At 36.0% G+C, this 20,598-nt stretch overlaps 1 protein-coding gene across 1 annotated transcript in view; it reads left to right on the forward strand.

The window, feature by feature from the left end:
• ZBBX (zinc finger B-box domain containing) overlaps positions 1 to 20,598 on the forward strand; it is a 119,848-nt gene that overhangs the window by 56,591 nt on the left and 42,659 nt on the right. The window contains exons 10-16 of the mRNA XM_040621744.1: positions 4,948 to 5,057; positions 5,446 to 5,546; positions 6,693 to 6,772; positions 8,726 to 8,865; positions 13,529 to 13,836; positions 17,913 to 18,066; positions 18,842 to 18,958. Of these exons, the coding sequence (XP_040477678.1) occupies positions 4,948 to 5,057; positions 5,446 to 5,546; positions 6,693 to 6,772; positions 8,726 to 8,865; positions 13,529 to 13,836; positions 17,913 to 18,066; positions 18,842 to 18,958 (1,010 nt within the window). The remainder of the gene's footprint in view (positions 1 to 4,947; positions 5,058 to 5,445; positions 5,547 to 6,692; positions 6,773 to 8,725; positions 8,866 to 13,528; positions 13,837 to 17,912; positions 18,067 to 18,841; positions 18,959 to 20,598) is intronic.

The following is a 20,598-nucleotide window of genomic DNA, read 5'->3' on the forward strand; positions in this document are numbered from 1 at the left end:
ACTGCCTTTGCAGTATCCCATAGGTTTTGGACTGTTGTGTTTTCATTCTCGTTGGTCTCCATAAATTGTTTAAATCGATTTTTGATTTCCTGGTTTATTGAATCATTCCTGAGCAGGATGGTTCTTAGTCTCCAAATGTTTGAGTTTCTTCCAAATTTTTCCTTGTGGTTGAGTTCCAATTTCAAAGCGTTGTGGTCTGAGAATATGCAGGAATAATTTCAGTCTTTTGGTATCGGTTGAGACCTTTTTTGTGTCCCAGAACATAGTCTATTCTTGAGAATGTTCCATGGGCATTAGAATAGAATGAGTATTCTTTGGTTTTGGGGTGTAGTGTTCTATACATATCTATGAGGTCCAACTGGTCGAGTATGGCATTCAAAGCTCTTGTTTCTTTGTCGATTTTTTGCATAGGTATTCTGTCTATTTCTGATAGTGGAGTGTTGAGGTCCTCTACTATTAACATATTTTTATCTATATGTCTCTTTATTGTGGTTAAGAGTTGGCTTGTGTATCTTGCTGCTCTCCTTTCGGGGGCATATATATTTACAATTGTCATATCCACTTGTTGGAGACATCCTTTAAGAATAATATAGTGACCTTCGGTGTCTCTACCTATAGTCTTTAGTTTAAAATCCAATCTGTCTGATATGAGAATTGCTACCCCAGCTTTCTTGTGAGGTCCATTGGCGTGAAAGATGGTATTCCATGCCTTTACTTTCAGTCTGAATGCATCTTTAGGTTCAAAATGAGTCCCTTGTAGACAGCACATGGATGGGTCATGTCTTTTTATCCAATCTGCAACCCTGTGTCATTATGGGAGCATTTAAGCCATTTACATTGAGACTGAATATTGAGAGATATGATTTTAAAGATGCCATGTTGCCTGTAAAGTCTTTGTTTTTATAGATTGTAACTTTCTGTTCTGTATCACTCTTGGGGCCTTTTCACCTTTATAGAACCCCCTTGACATCTCCTGTAGGGCTGGTTTCATGGTTATGAAATTGGTCAATGACTGGCGATTCTGTAAGTTCTTTATTTCTCCATCAATTCTGAATGACAGCCTTGCTGGATAAAGGATCCTTGGCTGCATGTTTTTCTCTGAAAGAGCTTTAAAAATGCCCCCCCGCCCAATCCTTTCTCTCATTCCAGGTCTGTGTAGACAGGTCTGACGTAATTCTGATGCCTTTGCCTTGGTACATGAGAAATTTCTTTGTCCTGCCCGCTTTCAATAATGTATCCTTGGATCTAATATTTGCAATTGCACTATGCCGTGATGTGGTGTAGGTTTGTCGTGGTTGAGCTTGGGAGAGGTCCTCTCTGCCTCTTGGATACGAATGTTTGTTTCCCTTGCTAGATTAGGGTTGTTTTCAGCTACAATTTGTTCAAATATCTCTTCTAGACCTCTGTTATTCTCCACCCCCTTGGGGATGCCGATGATTCTGACATTGGAACGTTTCATTGAGTCAGTAATCTCCCGTAACCTACATTCTTGGGATTGGATTTTTTTGAGCCAAGTTTCTATTTTAGCTTTCTCTTGTACTAACCCATCCTCCAATTCACCAATACGTTCTTCTGCCTCAGTCACTGTGCCTGTCAGATCCTCTAGTTTTGACTGCATTTGGCTCACAGAATTTTTAATTTCTGCCAGATTCGCTCTCATTTCCACCCTTAGAGATTCTATATTCTCATTAACGTTTTAGTTAATACTTTTTCAAGTCTACACATCATCTTGTCCATTGTTACTCTGAATTCCATTTCTGATAATTTGGTTATATCCGTAACCATTAGTTCTGTGACAGAGGCCACAGACTCATTGTCTTTTCTTTGCTGTGGGGGATTTCTCCTTCTCATCATTATGATGAGGAGAGTTTGCGGGGTTGTCCAGAGCCCAAATTATTGACCGGGACCCAGGCCGTGAGCCCTTGTTTTATAGGGATCTTAGGGATGTGGGCTTCTTGATTTTTCAGTCCGCCTTCTCTGGGAGGGGCCTGCTGCACCGATACTCAGGCAACCCTGTTTGGGTAGCGTCTCCGTGTCCCCTGCGAGGGGGGATGGTGGTGGGCATACTGTGAGCCGGTCTTTCCAGGCTTTTGTTCTCTGGCGGCTTTCGCTGGTGGTTTGCTGTGCCTCTTCTGAGAGTCAGAGCAGCAGTGGCCGAATCTCAGCCTCTGTCTCAGAACAGAGGGATCGTGGACCATTCTCCACTGATATTCTGGCCACTTTACCTCTGTTTCTATTGGTGCTGCTCAGCCCTGCAGTGTCCCGGGATTTGCGCCCCACACCGGGCGTCCCAGCCCTCACTTCCTCTGTCCTTTGTGTTTCTAACACCGCCAGCTGCTAGATGCCAGCCGCTAGCTGCCAGCCACCCCTGCACACTCCCGGAGCTCCAGGTCTCAGTCTGGTTCCAGTGAGCACACTGGAGCTCCATTTCAGTCTGGTGGCATGTGTCCCCTGGCTCATGGTCTCAGTCCGCTCTCTCGCGGGTGCTGGTCCGTGAGACCGCTCACTCCTCTGTGCAGGTGGCTACCGCTTCCCGGCGCCCGAATGCGGTGGCTCCCTCCCCCTTCCATTTATCTTCCAATATCTTGCACGGTTTCGCGGCTCCCCGCTTCCTACCTCAATACTCAGCACTGGAGATGTTCATTTGTAGAGATCCAGAGCTCCTGTGTCTCATGCTGATTCCGTTAATGTTCAGGATGGTCTGGTACCTATTCAACTCGACTCAGGGGACCGGCTGAAAAAGGGGTCCCCTACTCCTCTGCCATCTTAACTCCGGTGGTGGTCATTTTACTAGGTATATAGTTGTATCCCCTTGTGGTTTATGTGGCAGGGCTTTAAGTTCATTCAAATACTCTTCTCGTTATTCCTATGCAACTGCTGTCCATGCTGTTTATATCTCTTGTAAAGTGTAATGCCCATAACAGTCTTTTAGGTATGACATTCAGTAGTGTGTACCCATCAATTAGTCAGTCTTCAATAAATATTTGTTTAAATTTTGAGGAAAATCTGGTGAGGAAATCTTATTCTAAAAGATATTTCACCCTTTATTTATGTGGCATGACCTTTTAAGCAAGGAATGGTGCCAAGGTCCCAAAAGCCAGAATACAGACCTAGTTTATTGACTAATTAGTAGTTTGTTTGTGAGCAAATCCTGTAAAATATCTTGGTCTACAAAATATTGTAGTTTAGAATAAGCAATCAGTAGTTCCAATACTCTGTTGTCTGGAGTATAAGCCTTGGTTCAGGGCTTTGCTCATTAAATTAGGTAAATTTTTACTTCAGAGAGGAGTCCTGGATAAAAGTACATTCGTGTGCATCTATGATTGAGTTTTTTGTACAGTATATCTGTGTCAAACTGGAAAGAGGTTTCTGGTGCCCAGGTGCCAGTTTGTTTTGACCTTTACTCTTTAATGTTTTTCATCACTTAATTAAATTATAGATGTAAGATGTCACACCCATCAAATTTGTTAAGACACAAAGCTGAATAATTTATAAATATTTTGGAGTGTTCTGATATATACATTACATATATTGGGAAAATGCAGTTAGCCATAGACTGCCAGATTATCAAATTTTATTGCCTTTGCAAACTGGGAGAGAGGCCATATAGAGTAATGGTTAAGAACATTGACTTGGGGAGATGGACTCCTTGGGTTCAAATTCTCTTCTGCATTTACTACCTGAATGACTTTGAACAGGTTGATTTACTTCTTTGTGCCTCAGTTTTCTCATCTGTAAAAGTAAGATAATACTGGTGCCTATTTAACATACCTATGAATATTTAATACCCCAAATTAGTTAGAGTGGAGCCTGGTACATTTTAAGCTTTGTATCAATGCTACATACTATTATCATTAAGAAGGCCCTGACTTTTACATGACGACTCCATGAGCTGTTATGGTCTGGAAGGGCTGTAGCTACTTATATTCTTGATTGAAAAGTGCCACCTTCTCAATAACTTGGGACTATCCTCTGGAACCAGATGCATAATCTTGACCTTTGAGAATTCCTGTATTTCATTTTCTTCTATACGAGATGGGCCATATCAGACCTCATTAATTGGGTGATAAATGGGACAGCCAGAACATACTATGTTCATATTGTGGGAGCAGATTTTATCACCCTACTGGCTTGGTGAAAGTTTAAAAGAATGTCTTTAGGTTCCCTTAGTACTTATCAACACATTACCTAGGCTGTAATATATAACACACATTCATAAATCAGTGCTTTTTAAAAAAAAGATTTATTTATTTGAGAGAAAGAGAGAACGTGATGGGGAGAGGGGCAGAGGGAGAAGGAGAAAGAGAATCCTCAAGCAGATTCCCCACTAAGTGTGGAGCCTGATGCAGGATTTGATTCCAGGATCCTGAGATCATGACCTAAACTGAAACCAAGAGTCAGCCACTTAACCAACTGAGCCACCCAGGGGCCCACATAAATTAGCTTTTTAAATAGTGTAGTATGTTTCATGGACTCCATGTGGCTTCTGCAAGAACACTGACTTCTATCATAACTTGGATTTTCATCCTAAACGAAAAATAGTAGGACCTGAAATTGAAAAATCTTGTGTGTGGGTGCCTGGATGGCTCAGGTCCTGATCCCAGGGTCCTGGGATGGAGCCCCACATCTGGCTTGCCTGCTGAGCGGGGAGTCTGCTTCTCCCTCTCCTATGCCCCTACCCTGCTTGTACTCATCTCTCTCTCAAAAAATAAATAAATAAAAATTTTAAAAAAAGAAAAATCTTGTGTGATGTTAATTTGGTTTACAAAATTATTTTAGTAGATTAAGATTCTATTATGCAATCATACTTCTGTGAATTAGAGGCACAGCTTTGGTTTCATCATTAATTTTGCATACTCACTCGATTGTGAAATAAATCCAGACCTCATCTGGGAAAATTTCAGATAATAAATTTTAGTCTTATAATGCTTCTTTCTTGTTTTGTAGAACACCACAGGAGCAACTTCAAAACATGCTACCGGATACATTCATACCTCAATGTAAAACTGCTACTGAGGCACAGTGTTCCCAGAATGAAAGTGATGAAGATAGTGATGGTTAGTTCAGACTTGATTAGATATTTTCTAATTTATTATTTCAAATTTTACACACTAAACATTAGTCAGCATCTGCTTTTGGTTTTTTTACTATGTTATCCTCAACTGGGCTATGCACTCTTTATCTCTAGATCAGACTCAAGCACACTCCTCTTCCCATTCCATAGATTTACTTTGCCTTAAAATAAATCATTTTGTTTATTTAAACACTGAATGTTAAGAAAATGTGTATTTTAACTTGAGCTGGGGAAACTGATAGCATTTACATATCAGTGTGGATGCACAAGAGAACATTATTATTTTATTGTTGACTATGTTATTTGAAGATAGGGAATTATCAGGTGAAGTATATTCTTTGATGATATTATTTCCTAATCTTGTATCCTAGTTGAGGAGACCAAAGTACAATACCCAGAGCTTTTTCTGCCAGTAGAAGAATTAAACATAGAGAGACCTGAGCCATCTCTAAAAATAGTTGAACTGGATGATGTAAGTGCATAATGACTACTCTATTACTTAATAAACAAGAAATTCATAACATGTAATTACAACTACATAGTATTTTCAACAAGACTTTTTTCATAATTCAATATTGTTGGAAAGGAAATTTACAAGAGTTTGAATTAAATATGTTGAAAGGAATAAAACAGTATTATCTTTAATGTAGGCAGTAAATTTGTGAGCTGTACTGATACTGTGCCATTTTTGGAAGCATGTAGCGTGGGAAATGTACTACTTTTAGCTTATAGAAATGTAGTTTAGTGTTTGTTTTATTTAGTTCTTTATGTTACTAGTCTTTTTAAGCAAAAATTAGTCTCCTAATATGGTATCTATTTAATATAATTTGTATACATGTAATTTCTTGAATGTCATCTAATATTATTTTCTATTTAAAGGAAAAATAGTAATAATATTTAAGGGATTTAGTATAATAATAATTTGAATACAAACCTCTAGAAGATACAAAGTAGAATCAACTGGAGCTTGAGCCAATCAGGGGTAGAGCTTATGCTGAAAGTTTAAGTTTTGACAAACTTAGCACATTTCTGACTTTCTAGTCATCTGGTAGCTAAATGTACTACTTGTCCTTGATAATTCTCTCCCTGTGGCTGTCACAGAAAAAGACTAGAAGGGAAGAAATATCTCTTTAAATACTACTTTCTTCTTTCGGTTAATAGCTTCTCCTCTATGTGCATGTGTGCCTAGAGACATTTTAATTCTCCTCTGGATAAATTTAAGATATTTAACAAATAAGCACGTGTGCTTACATATGTATGTGTGTTTCTCTCTGTTTTGTTGATGCACAGAGTAAGCTTATAACATGCTATGCAGAGAACTAAAAACATTTCAGTCACTAGCCTACTTGGCACTCAGTAGTTACGTAATCAGATGGCTGTTAGTGTTATTTCTAGGTGTGATAGTAGTGATAAAATGGCTGACAAAGCAAATGCCCTCAACAAATAGTTGTTGAATTTGGTTAGATCTTCTAGAACTAATGTTCTATGGCACATAGCCAGAAAGCTAATGACATTCTTTGTAGGAAGAAAATTCTCTAAATACTACATACAAGTTAACTGGTTAATGTAAAATACATTTATTGAACATACTAATATTATACTACGTGCATTGAATAAGACTTATGAAGAGGAATTTGAAGAACCGGGAGACATAGTGCCCTATAAAGTTGAGTTAGCAGATGCAGACAGTCAACAAAGGTAAGATCTTTCTAATTCACTTTTGATGCTAATTAAAAACCTACCCCCAAATCAACTATCTCTTTAAATGAGAAATTCATGATGTTATACGCAACTAATGAATCATCGAACTTTACATCAGAAACCAGGGATGGACTGTATGGTGACTAACATAATATAATAAAAAAACATTAAAAAAAAGAAATTCATGATGTAAAAAACATGTGACTTCAATGTTAGAATATATTCTACTAAAGCCGCATTTAAATTTGTGTACAATATTGCTAATATTTGCCAACATTCAGTAATTAGAAAAGTGGCTGTAATGATACATTTATATTCTTACCTAATATCTGGATTACTTAATAGATAACTTCTGACTTCAGCGTTATTATTTGAAATGGCTTACCAAGGATGACATATGTCATATGAGCTTTCTTCTTTTCTCCAAAGATACTCTTTGGATTTTTCTTATTTCAGTTTGCTATGAACCCTAAATAAAAACAGATATATTAATGATTAGTTTGAAAGACAAAAGAACTCCCAAACTATAGATTACTTACTAGGTACATTAATTTACCACTGTGTGGTAAATTAAACAAGTGAAGTATAATAGTTCACTTTATAACTTTTTTTAGAATTTTGTCATTTCCAAGTGAAAAATAATATCTAGCTGTATCTGTTAGTAATGATAAAAGGACTCCTTTGCTGTTGAAACTTTAGCTAGGGTTTCATGTGTTTTGACTACAAAGTATTAAATTGGGTAAAGAGCAGAGTGAAGTTCCTATTAAGTAGCCCCTACACCAATTTTTTGTTTATATGTTCAGATCAGCACAGGCCCTATCAGCATTTTGGAACAGCAGTGGGCCTAAGGGATGCCCTTGGACCTGAAAGCCCCATGTTTGGAGACATAGACCCAGATACCTAGCAGCAAATGTGCTTTTGGCAGGAGATAACCTTTTAGTCAGTAGATAAGAGATTTGTATGGACTACTGTATTCCTAAGGAAATGAATGACATATCTGCTCTCTAATTTGATTCTTTTATATATCTTATCACATGCCCTGCTTTGACCTCCATGTAGGGTGTTACAGAAGGCAGAGAATGTTACTGATCATGGTTTGGCACTGGTTTTGCATCTTGGGTTTGGAGGTGCCTATAGAGTTCCTTCCTTCCTTTTTTTAAAAGATTTTATTTATTTGTCTGAGAGAAAGAGAGAGCACAAGCAGGGGGAGCAGCCATCAGGGGGAGAAGCAGGCTCCCTGCTAAGCAAGGAGCCAGATGCAGGACTCCATGTCCTGGGATCATGACCTGAGCAAAAGGCAGACACTTAACACACTGTGCCACCCGGGTGTCCCGTGTTTCTTCTTTTCTAAGAAGAACCATAAAGAATCATAAGTGACACAGGAACATAATCAATTTTTATGGTGGTACTATGTAAAGCTTGCAAAAAATATTGGATATTATTGAATATATCATTCAATTCATAGAAAATGTTATTTAAATTGTATGTATGCTAGTATATAGTAACCATCATTAAAAATTGAAAATAAATATCACATATGGCTTTTTGACTCTGATAGTTCATTGACAAACAAAAAGTTTATTTAAGTAATAAAACCCTGGTTTTATCAGATTTCAATGAGCTTAAAAGGTAACTCTCCATTTTTAGAAGAAAGAATATAAAGAACCAAACTTATTTCAGAATATTTTTTAAAAGAAGTTTTCATTTGACATTGTTCAGTTAAATCAGATTTGGCCCAGTTGCCTCTTTCTTTAAAATCCATAATACTATTTAGTTACTTGTGGTTTAGAATGTGTCCACAGTAAGGTTAAAAAAAATATTAAATTAATGTGAATAACCCTATTCCCTAAAGGTTTTACTGTATTTGTTTTAATAAGATGGGCCTTTTTACTTTCTTTTCTATATCATTTCTTTCAACTCTTCTCTTTTGCTTGTCCTGAAACATGAAAGTTGCACATTTCATGATTATCAGAACACTTTTCTATATGAAACTGACATCCATCAACATCATGTTTTCACCAAGGGAAAAACAGAGCTCTTACATCTTCATCTGAACAACAGCTCTTCTTACTGTAAAAATAACTCAAAAGGTAACTTTTTTTCTTATGGATTAATATTATTAACAATGAATGTTGGCAAGTTAATAAAACCTGTAGGTATTGCAGTATGTGAAACTTTACCTATTATGCTGTTCATTTGAAGCCCAGAAAATTTAATACTTAGAAAAACTTGGTTGAAAATAAATAATTTTCTAGCAAATACTCTTTTCAGTCAATGGGCAACAATGTCTATATTCAGAAGGAAAGCAGCCAATGTTGGCTGGTGTCTCTAAAAGTTATTGTGGACTGAGCTAGCATTTCAAAGGTTACATGGGTGGGATTTTAGTAATGAAAATCTAATTGGCACCCTGTTGCCCTCCCTTGCATTAAATCTCCCAAAATATTTGAATTTGATGTAAAGTTTCACATAATTGATAAAACCAAACCAAACAAATCGTCACATTTATATATCTACATTGTTGTTACTAGTAGTTTCCTTAGAATTTATAGATTAGAATGCTGTATGCAAATGTCTGGTTTCAATTTCTAGATGGTGAGAGCACCATTTAAAGACAGTCACAATAAATTATCTTGGTCTGGGAGTCAAATTTCATTTCCATTTCTGCCTTAAATCATTGTGTGACCTTGAACACGTCACTTGCTTTCTTAGATCGCATTTTCCTAAACTAAAACATAGGAACTAGATTGTTTCTAATCTGCCTTTCAAATATTATGTTTAATCTATTTAGGATTTTCAGAAAGACAAATATATCTAATATGAAGGATTTGAGAGATACTTAAGATCATTATTTAAAATAACTAGTTGTAAAACTGATGATTACCTTCTGATTGGGTAGTAGAGAACCATAATCTGTGGTAATCCTGCTGGTCTTGACATCTGCAACTAATAAACCTCTAAATTATTATGACCAACTATGAACTATATCCACATGGGAATTTAGGACTTTACAAGGCTCCAAAAAGATATTTTCTTACCTACCTGGAGTATGGTGTTCCAGTTACCTTTGGGAAAATGCTGAATATAAATACCCACTAAGTGTTACTTTAAAGATAATTTATGTAAATAGGCTTTATTTTTTAGAGCAGTTTTAGGTTCACAACAAAATTGGGCAGGAAATACAGAATGTTCCCATATACACTGTGTCTTCACAAACTCATAGCTCGTCCTACTATCAACTTCCCAAATGAGAGTAGTACATTTGCTACAATCAACAAACATACGTTGACACACTATTATCACCCAAAGTCCATAGTTCACATTAGGGTTCACTCTTGGTATTGTACATTCTGTGGGCTTAGACAAATTTATAATGACATGTATCTACCATTATAGTATCATAAAAAATCATTATATTGCCCTAAAAATACTCTGTGCCCTGCCTTTTTATGTTACCACCCTCCCTCCTAACTCCTGGCAACTACTGATCTTTTTACTTTATAATTTAGCCTTTTCCAGAATGTCATGGAGCTGGAATGATACACTATGTAATCTTTTCATATTGGCTTTTTTCACCTAGTAATATGCACTTAAAGGTGCCTCCATGTCTTTTTATGGCTTGATAGCTCCTTTTTTTTTTTTTTTTTTTTTAGTACTGAATAATCCTTCATTGTCTGGGTGTATCACAATTTATTTAGATATTCACCTATTGAAGGACAACTTGGTTGATTCTGAGTTTTGGCAATTATGAATAAAGCTGCTATAAACATCCATGTATATTTGAACATAACTTTTCAACTCATTTGGGTAAATACCAAGGATTGGAATTGTTAGATCACATGGTAAGAATATGTTTAGTTTTGTAAGAAATCACCAAACTGTCTTCCAAAGTGGCTGTACCATTTTGCATTCCCATCAGCAATGAATGAGAGTTCCTGTTCTCCACATTCTTGCCAGCATTTGGTATTGTCAGAGTTTTGGATTTTTGTCATTCCAAAAATTGTGGAATAGATTTCATTGTTGTTTTAACTTGCAATTCCCCAATAGCATATGATGTTGAACAGATTTTCATATGCTTATTTGCCATCTGTATATCTTCTTTGATGAAGTGTCTATTAAGGTTGTTGGCCTACTTTTTAATTGAACTCTCCACTTTCTTACTGTTGAAATTTTAGATTTTTTAATATTTGGGATAACAGTACTCTATCAGATGTGTGTTTTGCAAATATTTTCTCTAAGTCTATGGCTTGTCTTCTCATTCTCTTGACAGTGTCTTTTACAGAACAGAATTTTAATTTTAATGACATTCACCTTATCAATTATTTCTTTCATGGATCCTGTCCTTGGTGTGTATCTTAAAATGTCATTAACATACCCAGGATCATCTAGATTTTTTATGTCCTAAGGGTTTTACAGTTTTGCATTTCCCATTTAGGTCTGTCACTCTTTTGAGTTAATTTTTGTGAAGGGTGGAAGGTCTGTGTCCGGATTAATTTGGGGGCATGTGGATGTCCAGTTCTAGTATCACTTATAAAGACTGTCTTTTCTCTATCACTTTGCCTTTGCTGTTTGGCAAAGATCAGTTGACTGTATTTATGTGGGACTATCTATAGATTCTCCATTATGTTCTATTGATCTATTTTTCTATACTTTTACTATTACCACATTGTTTTGGTTACTATAATTGTTTAGTAGTTTTTGAAGTTGTGTAGTGTCAGTCCTGTGACGTTCTTCTCCTTCCATATTGTGTTGGCTTTTCGGGGTCTTTTACCTCTCCATATAAGCTTTAGAATCAGTTTATCAATATTCACAAAATAACTTGCTGGGATTTTAATTGGGGTTGCACTGAATCTATAGATCAAGTTGGGAAGAAGTGACATTTTGACAATGTTGAGTCTTCCTATTTGTGAACATGGACTATCTCTCCATTTATTTAGTTCTTTGATTTCTTTCATCAGATATTTGTAGTTTTCCTCATATAGCTCTTATACGTATTTTGTTAGGTTCATTCTTAAGTATTTCATTTTTTGTTTGCTAATGGTATTGTGTTATTAGTAGTGCGATGTTGGAAAGGAGTTGTAAGAGGGGAGCTCCTTAACTAGTTCCTGATCTTAGGATTAAAGCATCTAGTTTATCATTATTAAGTATGATGTTAACTCTAGGGCTTTTTATATCTTTATCAAGTTGAGGAAGTTCCCTTTCATTTCTGGTTTGCATCTACTGATATGATCCTGTGATTTTTCTTCCTTAGCCTATTGATGTGACAAATTAATTGATTTTCAAATGTTGAGCCAAGGCATCTGATTTTTATGACTTAATGGAACTTCCAACGAATAAACTAAATTAAATCATACCTATACTTTCTGCATCACATTTTTAAAGATTATTAAAATGCTGCTTTGTCCCCTCTTGAGCATCAACTGATCCTAATAATGGAGTTTTGCAATTTTACAAAAATATTGCAGAGGTTAGTTATAGACATTTATGTATAGGAAATGGCAACTCTTTGTACCAAAAAAATCAACTAATTTCTATTCAAGTTTAGGAAGAAAATACAGCATTTTAATGGAAGTTTCCTTAAACTGAATAGCTTATATAAAGTTTTACTTGTAAAAGTATTTCTCTGATATACAAGTTACTGTATTTCTGATAGTACTTGTGTGATTTAAGAGGTGATAGTTGTTGGAAATGGAGGTTCTAAATACTATGTGTAATTGCCAAGTGATACAAACATTTGATTGCAACGAGTAAGTCCTTTGGGCAGCAAGGCAGAATTTACATCACTGGATAGTATTTTAGTCATAGCCTTTACTATTTTATACCATCTATTTATAGAGATAAGATATTTATATTGGAAAGAGCATAGAGATAATCAGATGAAGCTATATTCAGTCTGGATAACAATATACATATTTTTATTTAAAATGAGTGCAGTATGGTGCAAAAATTGTTAAAGGATTTTTATTCTTTCTAAAATTTAGACCAATGTTTCACAACCCTGGCTGCACATTATAATTACCTGGAGAACTTGGTGGACGGAGGTGGAAAAAAACAGTGCTTGAATCCCACTCCCAGTGTCTGATTTAATTGGTTTGGGGTCAGGCTTATATACATTTGAAGTTTTATATACATTTGACAATTTTAAAGAGTACCTTCAGATGATTCCATTGTGCACCAAGGTTGAAAACCAATGATCTAAAGAAACTCATTTATTTAAAGCAGACATAAGGAGGTGGTGACTAATATAATCTTGCTCATTTTGTAGCTTTCCAGAGGCAGGTGTCCCAGCTGAAACATTTTCTGTGCCCCTAACTTGTACTGTTCCTTCATCTTCAGATTTCCCCTTGCCCTCACCTCATCACCAGGCATGCTAAGGAAAAGAGGCAAAATGTGGAAATACAGTTCTCTCTGCATTATTTTTCATAAATTGCCATTGTAAAACTTGAGTGGGAGAGGATGTGGGAAGGGGGGAATTGAACCACAGGCTGAAATAAAAATGTGCATCAATTTTGAAATTTCATTACAAATAAAATCTTGCCTTTTTCCATTAGTCTGGTTCATCAAGGTTTGAATACATCAGTAATTATGATTATCATTTATAAACATAAGCAGAGTAAAAGTATTTTACCACTGAGATCTCAGTAAAGAAATGTTGCTAAAATAGTGCTTATTGATAAAGGTTTATACCACAGAAGTTTTGGTTTATTAACAGTCTAATCAGCTTATTTAACTTTTGTAAATAATTGTTTTCAACAGCAGGAACTTCAAATGCAAAATTTGACATCAGTGTGGATCCTGATGTTTATTCTCCTTCCATTGAGAAATTAGGGGAAAGCAGCTTTTCTGAAAGAAATTTCAAGGAGAAAATGATAGATATGAAAAGTAATCAAAAGTCTGGTGATTCCTGCGTATCACTTGAGAGCAAGGATTATTTGCCAAGTATAGATTTAGAAAAACCTTCCATTAAGGAGCAATTATCTCAGGACATCAAAGAATCCTTGGAATTTAGCAATCTGCACGAGAGGCCAAACTTTGAAGATTCTAAAACTACAGAGTCACCACTGGTAAATCTCTGTTATGTTTATTAGATTAAAAATGTTATACAAAATGTCATAAGAAAATTTTATATTGACACCATATATTCTTTTTTTTTTTTTAAAAGATTTTATTTATTTATTTGACAGAGATAGAGACAGCCAGCAAGAGAGGGAACACAAGCAGGGGGAGTGGGAGAGGAAGAAGCAGGCTCATAGCAGAGGAGCCTGATGTGGGGCTCGATCCCATAACGCCGGGATCACGCCCTGAGCCGAAGGCAGACGCTTAACCGCTGTGCCACCCAGGCGCCCCGACACCGTATATTCTTAAACATTACTACCTATTGAAGTTAAAATGTGCTACCTTATATTATCTTGAGATAGTTGAAGATGACTCATATGGGAAAGAATGTTAATGACCTACAGGACAAATTCTAATATGGTAAATGCCATTATAACAAATGGTTTTATGTGACAAATAACACTTTAAGGCCCACCTCATGCACCATACTAAGAGAGCTGTTACTTTTCTAAATGAAATTTATTATTATGAATAACTTAGTATAATAAATCCTTTCTAGCTTTTTACTGTATAGTCACTGGTTAAAATGAAATAAATGCAGATATGTAGATTAGAACCAGTTTTTGTAGTTTAATGTTAGTATAAGGTTTTATTTATTTATTATTTTTTTAAATGATTTTTTATTATATTATGTTAGTCACCATACAGTACATCCCTGGTTTCCGATGTAAGGCTCGATGATTCATTAGTTGCGTACAACACCCAGTGCACCATGCAATACGTGCCCTCCTTACTACCCATCACTGGTCTATCCCATTCCCCCACGCCCCTCCCCTCTGAGGCCCTCAGTTTGTTTCTCATAGTTTTAAAGGCAGTTCCTTTAGAAACACGGCTAATAAAGAAATAGGGGTATAGTTTTCATTTCATCTTAGAGAACAAGTAAAGTAGCTCATTGTTACATTAATGCCAAGTTTTGAAGCTATATTTGAATCTCTGTTCTATATATTAAAAATCTTAGGTAATTGTGATTACCTAATACATTTTTTTGGAAATTAGGCAAGTCAAATATTGTAACAACCCTTCAAAGTCATTTGAAATGAATCTCCATGGTGTCTAAAGTGAAGGTGGGACCAAAACATAGAAGAATGACTATTGAGCTATTGCCACGTCTGCTTGGGGATTGGATTTTTGGGCCCACTCTGTGGCGGGTCTTCTTCCTTTTTGAAGTGCAAAGTTGGAACTGAGACCTTTGCAAAAACTTTTGATCCCTAGAAGTCTTCTCTGTCCCTGAAGGACTACCCTGGGAGACATACTCACAGATGCAACAAGATGAAGAGAAACTGATTTCTGCATAGGATCTGGGACAGGTCAATAAAATATCTTACCTGAAAAATGGAAATCTTGGGCTTTCATTTAACATAGGTTTACAGTTTAGATACAGATTTCTTGCTCAGAAGCTCCAAGCCAACAAATTCACATTAATTTTAATCTGTGTCTATTGATACCTTAATGTGTCTGCCAAAAGAAATCCAATCCCTTCTAGAAGATGTTCTCACAATTTAGCCGATAATAGATCTCAAAAACAAAGCCTCATTGCAGATGAGCTTTTCTTCCTCCTCCCCCAGTGAAGAAAATAATCAGAATGAATTTCTGCAAGCAGAACTCTAATTTTCAATTTCCACATGGCCTCATGAAGAGGACTAGGTGACAACCTACACGTGCAGTGTCCTGTGTTATGGGAGAGGATTCCTGAGCATAAGGACCCCAATTCTTTTATACTGGGTGCAAGCCTTCCTGAGCTGTGCCCTAGGGGGAGACATTCTCTGCTGTAACCTAATAAAAGGCATTTGGCCAAAGCTCACAGATATGTAATCTGTGGTAATTTGTGTAATGGAAAGCAATCAAGCAGTTAAAATGAATGACATAGGACTACTTCTATTTATATGGATACATCTCAAAAATATGACATTAAAATTTAAATGTAAAAGGACACATGGAGATAAGTATTTTTGGAAATATTTAAGAAATTTATAACATTTTATGGATACATTCAGATGTAGTAATAGTCAAAAACATGCATGGGAATTAAGTATGTCTACTTCAATGCAATAATACAATTAGCTCTAAAGCCTATTTTTTTTTGATATGGCTATCTGAAGCAAATTTTTTTTAAAGATTTTATTTATTTATTTGAGAGGGTGGGGGAGGGGCAGAGAGAATCTGAAGAAGACTACATGCTGAGTGTGGAGCCAGACAGGGGGCTCAATTCCACTACTTCGAGATCACGACCCGAGCTGAAACCAAGAGCCAGACATTCGACTGACTGTGCCACCCAGGTGCTCGTGAAACAAATATTTGTAATTACTGATATTAAATTGTGTGATCAAGTCATGTCATATGTAATACATATCTACATATTTAAAGTATTTCATAATTAAAATTGAAATGTTACAAAACTACTAACCATATTTTGATTCCTTATACTACTATTGTAAAAAAAAGTAAATGATTATGTCATATAGAGAATGGTGCTTTATATACAGCAGTAGAATCTACTTTGATTTCATCCGTGATGACTAGACATGAACTGTTTTTATTCTCTTCCTGCTCTAGTAGAAGCCATTCCTTGAGCAGAGACTACTTAAAAATCTATTTTGCTTTTTATCTTGATGGAGTCCTCAAACTTTACATCAGAAACCAGGGATGTACTGTATGGTGACTAACATAATATAATAAAAAAAAACATTATAAAAAAATTTTAAAAAAATCTATTTTGCTGGAGTAGAAAATTTAAGAGTGAGCAGTAGGGGCGATTTTTAGCAGTAGAATTACTTGACTTCCACTTGAGTGCACGATAGTTCATTTTGCGCTTCACTTTTCAGAAACTGAGTCCTTCATAAAAGTGGAAGCTATGGATTTCAGTACCAGGTTGTAGAGCAGCAGCAGGGGGTAGGGTTGGGTGCCAGGAAGAACACGGACTAGTTAGGGGCTCTTGGTTCTGATTCTGAAACCACCGGTAGTTAACTTTGTGAGTTTGGGAAACAAACCAACCCAATTTCTTCTTATCTCTCAACTGATGCTTTAAAAAACGTCCCAGATTTGCAGTTGTCTAATCCATATAAGAGCTGCACTAGAGCTGAAGGGGTGCTATAAATTGATAATCAGTGTCCGGGACAGCCAGGGAAGATGCCATGAGTAGAGCCAACTTGGACTTGTCTTTGAAGGAGGTGCTTTATCAGTCGCTAGCTTTGTTTTGTAATACTTTATCATTTATCTGATTTATACATTTGAATTGAGTTATAATATTTTTTGTGAATTGTTTACTAGTCCGAAACAGACTGCATTTGGACATTAATTAGATCCATTAGGGAACTGTTAAGTACTGAGAGAACTCTGATTACGTTTTAAGCCCATCTAGAGCTCTCACTTCTGAATCTCTGATCTGTTTCTTACTAGACTCATGTATGTTTTAATCCCATTAATATTCTTCCCTAGGATGAAAGCATATCACAAAATGAATTCATAGGATGGAGAAATAAGCCTAAGCTTCACATCAACCAGACCTAGGTCTGCTAGTTTCTAATTGTATGAACTTCTCAAATTACTGAGCTTGCTCTTGCTTCAGTTTTACTACATGGATGTTTGCTTCATGATGAGTATTTTGTTAACTTGGATTTTGTCTATGACCAGATTTATTCCCCTTGGTATTCTACTTTCATCTTTGAAATTAGTTTATGTATAAACAAAGATACTAATTCAAAAACACAGCATATGAGGGAGATTCCATTTTCCAGAGTAACTTATGCACAAAAACACTAAGGGAAGAAAGTAAAAGAAGGGAGAAAGGAGAACTTTTTCTTTTGTGAACTTCTGTTCTCCTTGGATTGATGGCAACTTTCAGATAATTATAATTGCAGTTTATATATTTTTCAGAACTTACTATATATAAATGTTGTGTTAGAACCTGAATCCGATTAGGGCAGAATCTGTGCCAAGAATACAGTAGGTGCTCAATGAATGAATGTGCTGCTTTATGTTGATGAGATAAAATAAACTTAATTTTGTTGAATATTTTGTTTCCTAGTTGTTACAAGAAATAGCCCTCAGAAGTAAGCCTATAACTGAACAATATCAAGGACTTGAAAGATTCTTTATTTTTGATAAAAATGAAAGACTCAACTTACTTCCTTCTCATAGCTTAGAATGCAGCTATTCCAGTACTAGGATTACAATTGCAGGTAAATTCAGACATGAAATCAGATGGCTTGTGGACCAACCTAACAATTTTCTGACACTTTTTTTTTTAAACAGCTCATCCTCATTTTAGGAAATACTGGGCAATTCTATTCAATGAGTTAAGTCATTTTCTGCTTCTCCAGCTGAAATTATTAACCCCGTGTGAGTTGCCACATATTTATATTTAAGGCTACTCTCAGAATGTGAGAGAATATAAGTATAATGAGACTGAGGAGAGATTATTTTTAGAATTTAGAAATGTAGCCTTTACTAAATTGTGAAATAGAAACTCTTTGAATCAGTTCATTAGCTGCTAAGTGTTGTATGATGATTCTTAAATACCATCTTAGAAGCAAATCTCAAAATCTCAGGATCTGTGAGATTTTTGAAACATAGATGGAATTTCCTTCTGAAAGTTAGGTCATGGTGTCACCTATATTCTTAGGCTTCGCATGTATTCAGATGTGTTTATTCATGTACTGACTATTATACGTTATGTTATATTGTTATATACTCAGAAAAGTATTTGTTTTTATTCAAATGTGTGTGTAGTATCTTTGCAATTTAGAGTTTATTTCTTTTTATTATGCTATGCAAATCTCATGGTTTTTATTGTATAATTATGAGATTTCTGTCTTGTATAATATATACCTCACTGTTATCAATGATCCTTAGTTAGTTAAGTATTATCCAGTAAGACGATAAATAAAATAAAGCAATAACATGGATTTCTCTCCTTTTTAAGATTTAAATTAGTTTGCCATTTTTCCATTTCAGGAGACAGAGAGTGGATTCCAGACAATAGCATAAGTGCATATGCTGATAGTGCAGTCGCCTTGGGTGTTCTGCCGAGTGCCCAGAACCCGTCAATGAGTAGAACACAACAAAGGATGGGTAAGATCAGCGGGAAGGCCGCAGTGCCGTGCTGATGACTCACTGTGTTTTTTAGTCTGTCTCTGAGAAGTTTAGTGGGTACCTGAAAATTAGTTTTTGCAGTTTCATAATGTGAACTTATTCATTTTAACTGGCTGCCTTCCATTTTTCTTCCAAACCCAAAAGAGCAAGACTAGTCATGTTCTTCTCAACAGTAAGAGTTAAGTCTTGGTTATTTTTGCAACAATGTATTAGTGAATGGTATTTTTTGAAATGCAGCTCAGGGTATGGTGTATATTTTAAACAATACTTATAAAATACATACTCAGTTTTATTACACTCTTAGGAAATGGTGGATTTGTACTAGATTTTGCATATCATCCACTTGGTTCATATTATGATCAGACATAGCCATTTGTGAAAGGAATGTATTAGGTTAAGATTGCTGCTTGTAGCTGTGGTTGAGACACCTCTGTTCTACACCTAGTGCTAAATGTGTTAACCCTAGGATCTTGATTTAAATTCATTAACTCCATTCTCAAACCCAAATAATTGCAAGATTGTCTATAGGATAACTCTTTTGACATGTTGAATCTCATCGTAATATTTTCCTAGAGAGTGTACACAGAGATTTTGACATCATTAAAATCAGTAGTTTCATTAGGTCGTTATTGTTATCTACTAACACCTGCTGCAGTAAGTTTGCTTTATGCTGAATTTCATGTGAAGTTGCTGTACATGACTGATGAATTAAGGTAATTCAACAGATGTGTGTTGAGTATGTTGGCCTGATGCTGGGCCCCGAGGGAAAAGGGACGCATAAGTATGTTCCCTGATCTCCAGGAGCACACAGGTTTAGAGGAACACTTGACAAAAGGGGTTATTTGCCTTCGTCTGAGGGCCATCTTCAAGCCAGAGATTTAATTACATATGATTTGTCCAAATGCATAAGATTTATATGTCTCTCTTGCCCTAAATCCTATGATTCAAACTCCTTGGCTAGCTTATTTCCCTTTCATATGCATTTATGTTGAGAACCTGTGAGATTTAGAATTTTGTGTGTGTGTGTGTGGAAAAACCATCCATTTATGATAAATGTTTTTTGGCTCTATAATTAGGTACCTGTTCTCCTGTCAATGTCTCAAGCAGCTTCAAAACGTCTGGGAGCTTCCTTCCGAGGTGGTCAAAGGAACTGTTTTAAGTTACCATATGTGCCGAAAAGCACATGCATGCTATGAGAAATTTGTTACTAAGACAAATCTTTCTTTTTAAATATTTTTTTATTATATTAGTCACCATACAGTACATCCTTGGTTTTTGATGTAAAGTTCGATGATTCATTAGTTGCGTATAACACCCAGTGCACCATGCAATACGCGCCCTCCTTACTACCCATCACCAGTCTATCCCATTCCCCACCCCCCTCCCCTCTGAAGCCCGCAGTTTGTTTCTCAGCATCCATAGTCTCTCATGCTTCATTCCCCCTTCTGATTACCCTCTCCTTTCTTTATCCCTTTCTTCTCCTACCGATCTTCCTAGTTCTTATGTTCCATAGATGAGAGAAATCATATGATAATTGTCTTTCTCTTCTTATTTCACTTAGCATTATCTCCTCCAGTGCCATCCATGTTGCAGCAAATGTTGAGAAATCGTTCTTTCTG

Source organism: Ursus maritimus, unplaced genomic scaffold (genome assembly GCF_017311325.1).
Source record: "Ursus maritimus isolate PB19 unplaced genomic scaffold, ASM1731132v1 scaffold_4, whole genome shotgun sequence".
Lineage (NCBI taxonomy): Eukaryota > Metazoa > Chordata > Mammalia > Carnivora > Ursidae > Ursus > Ursus maritimus.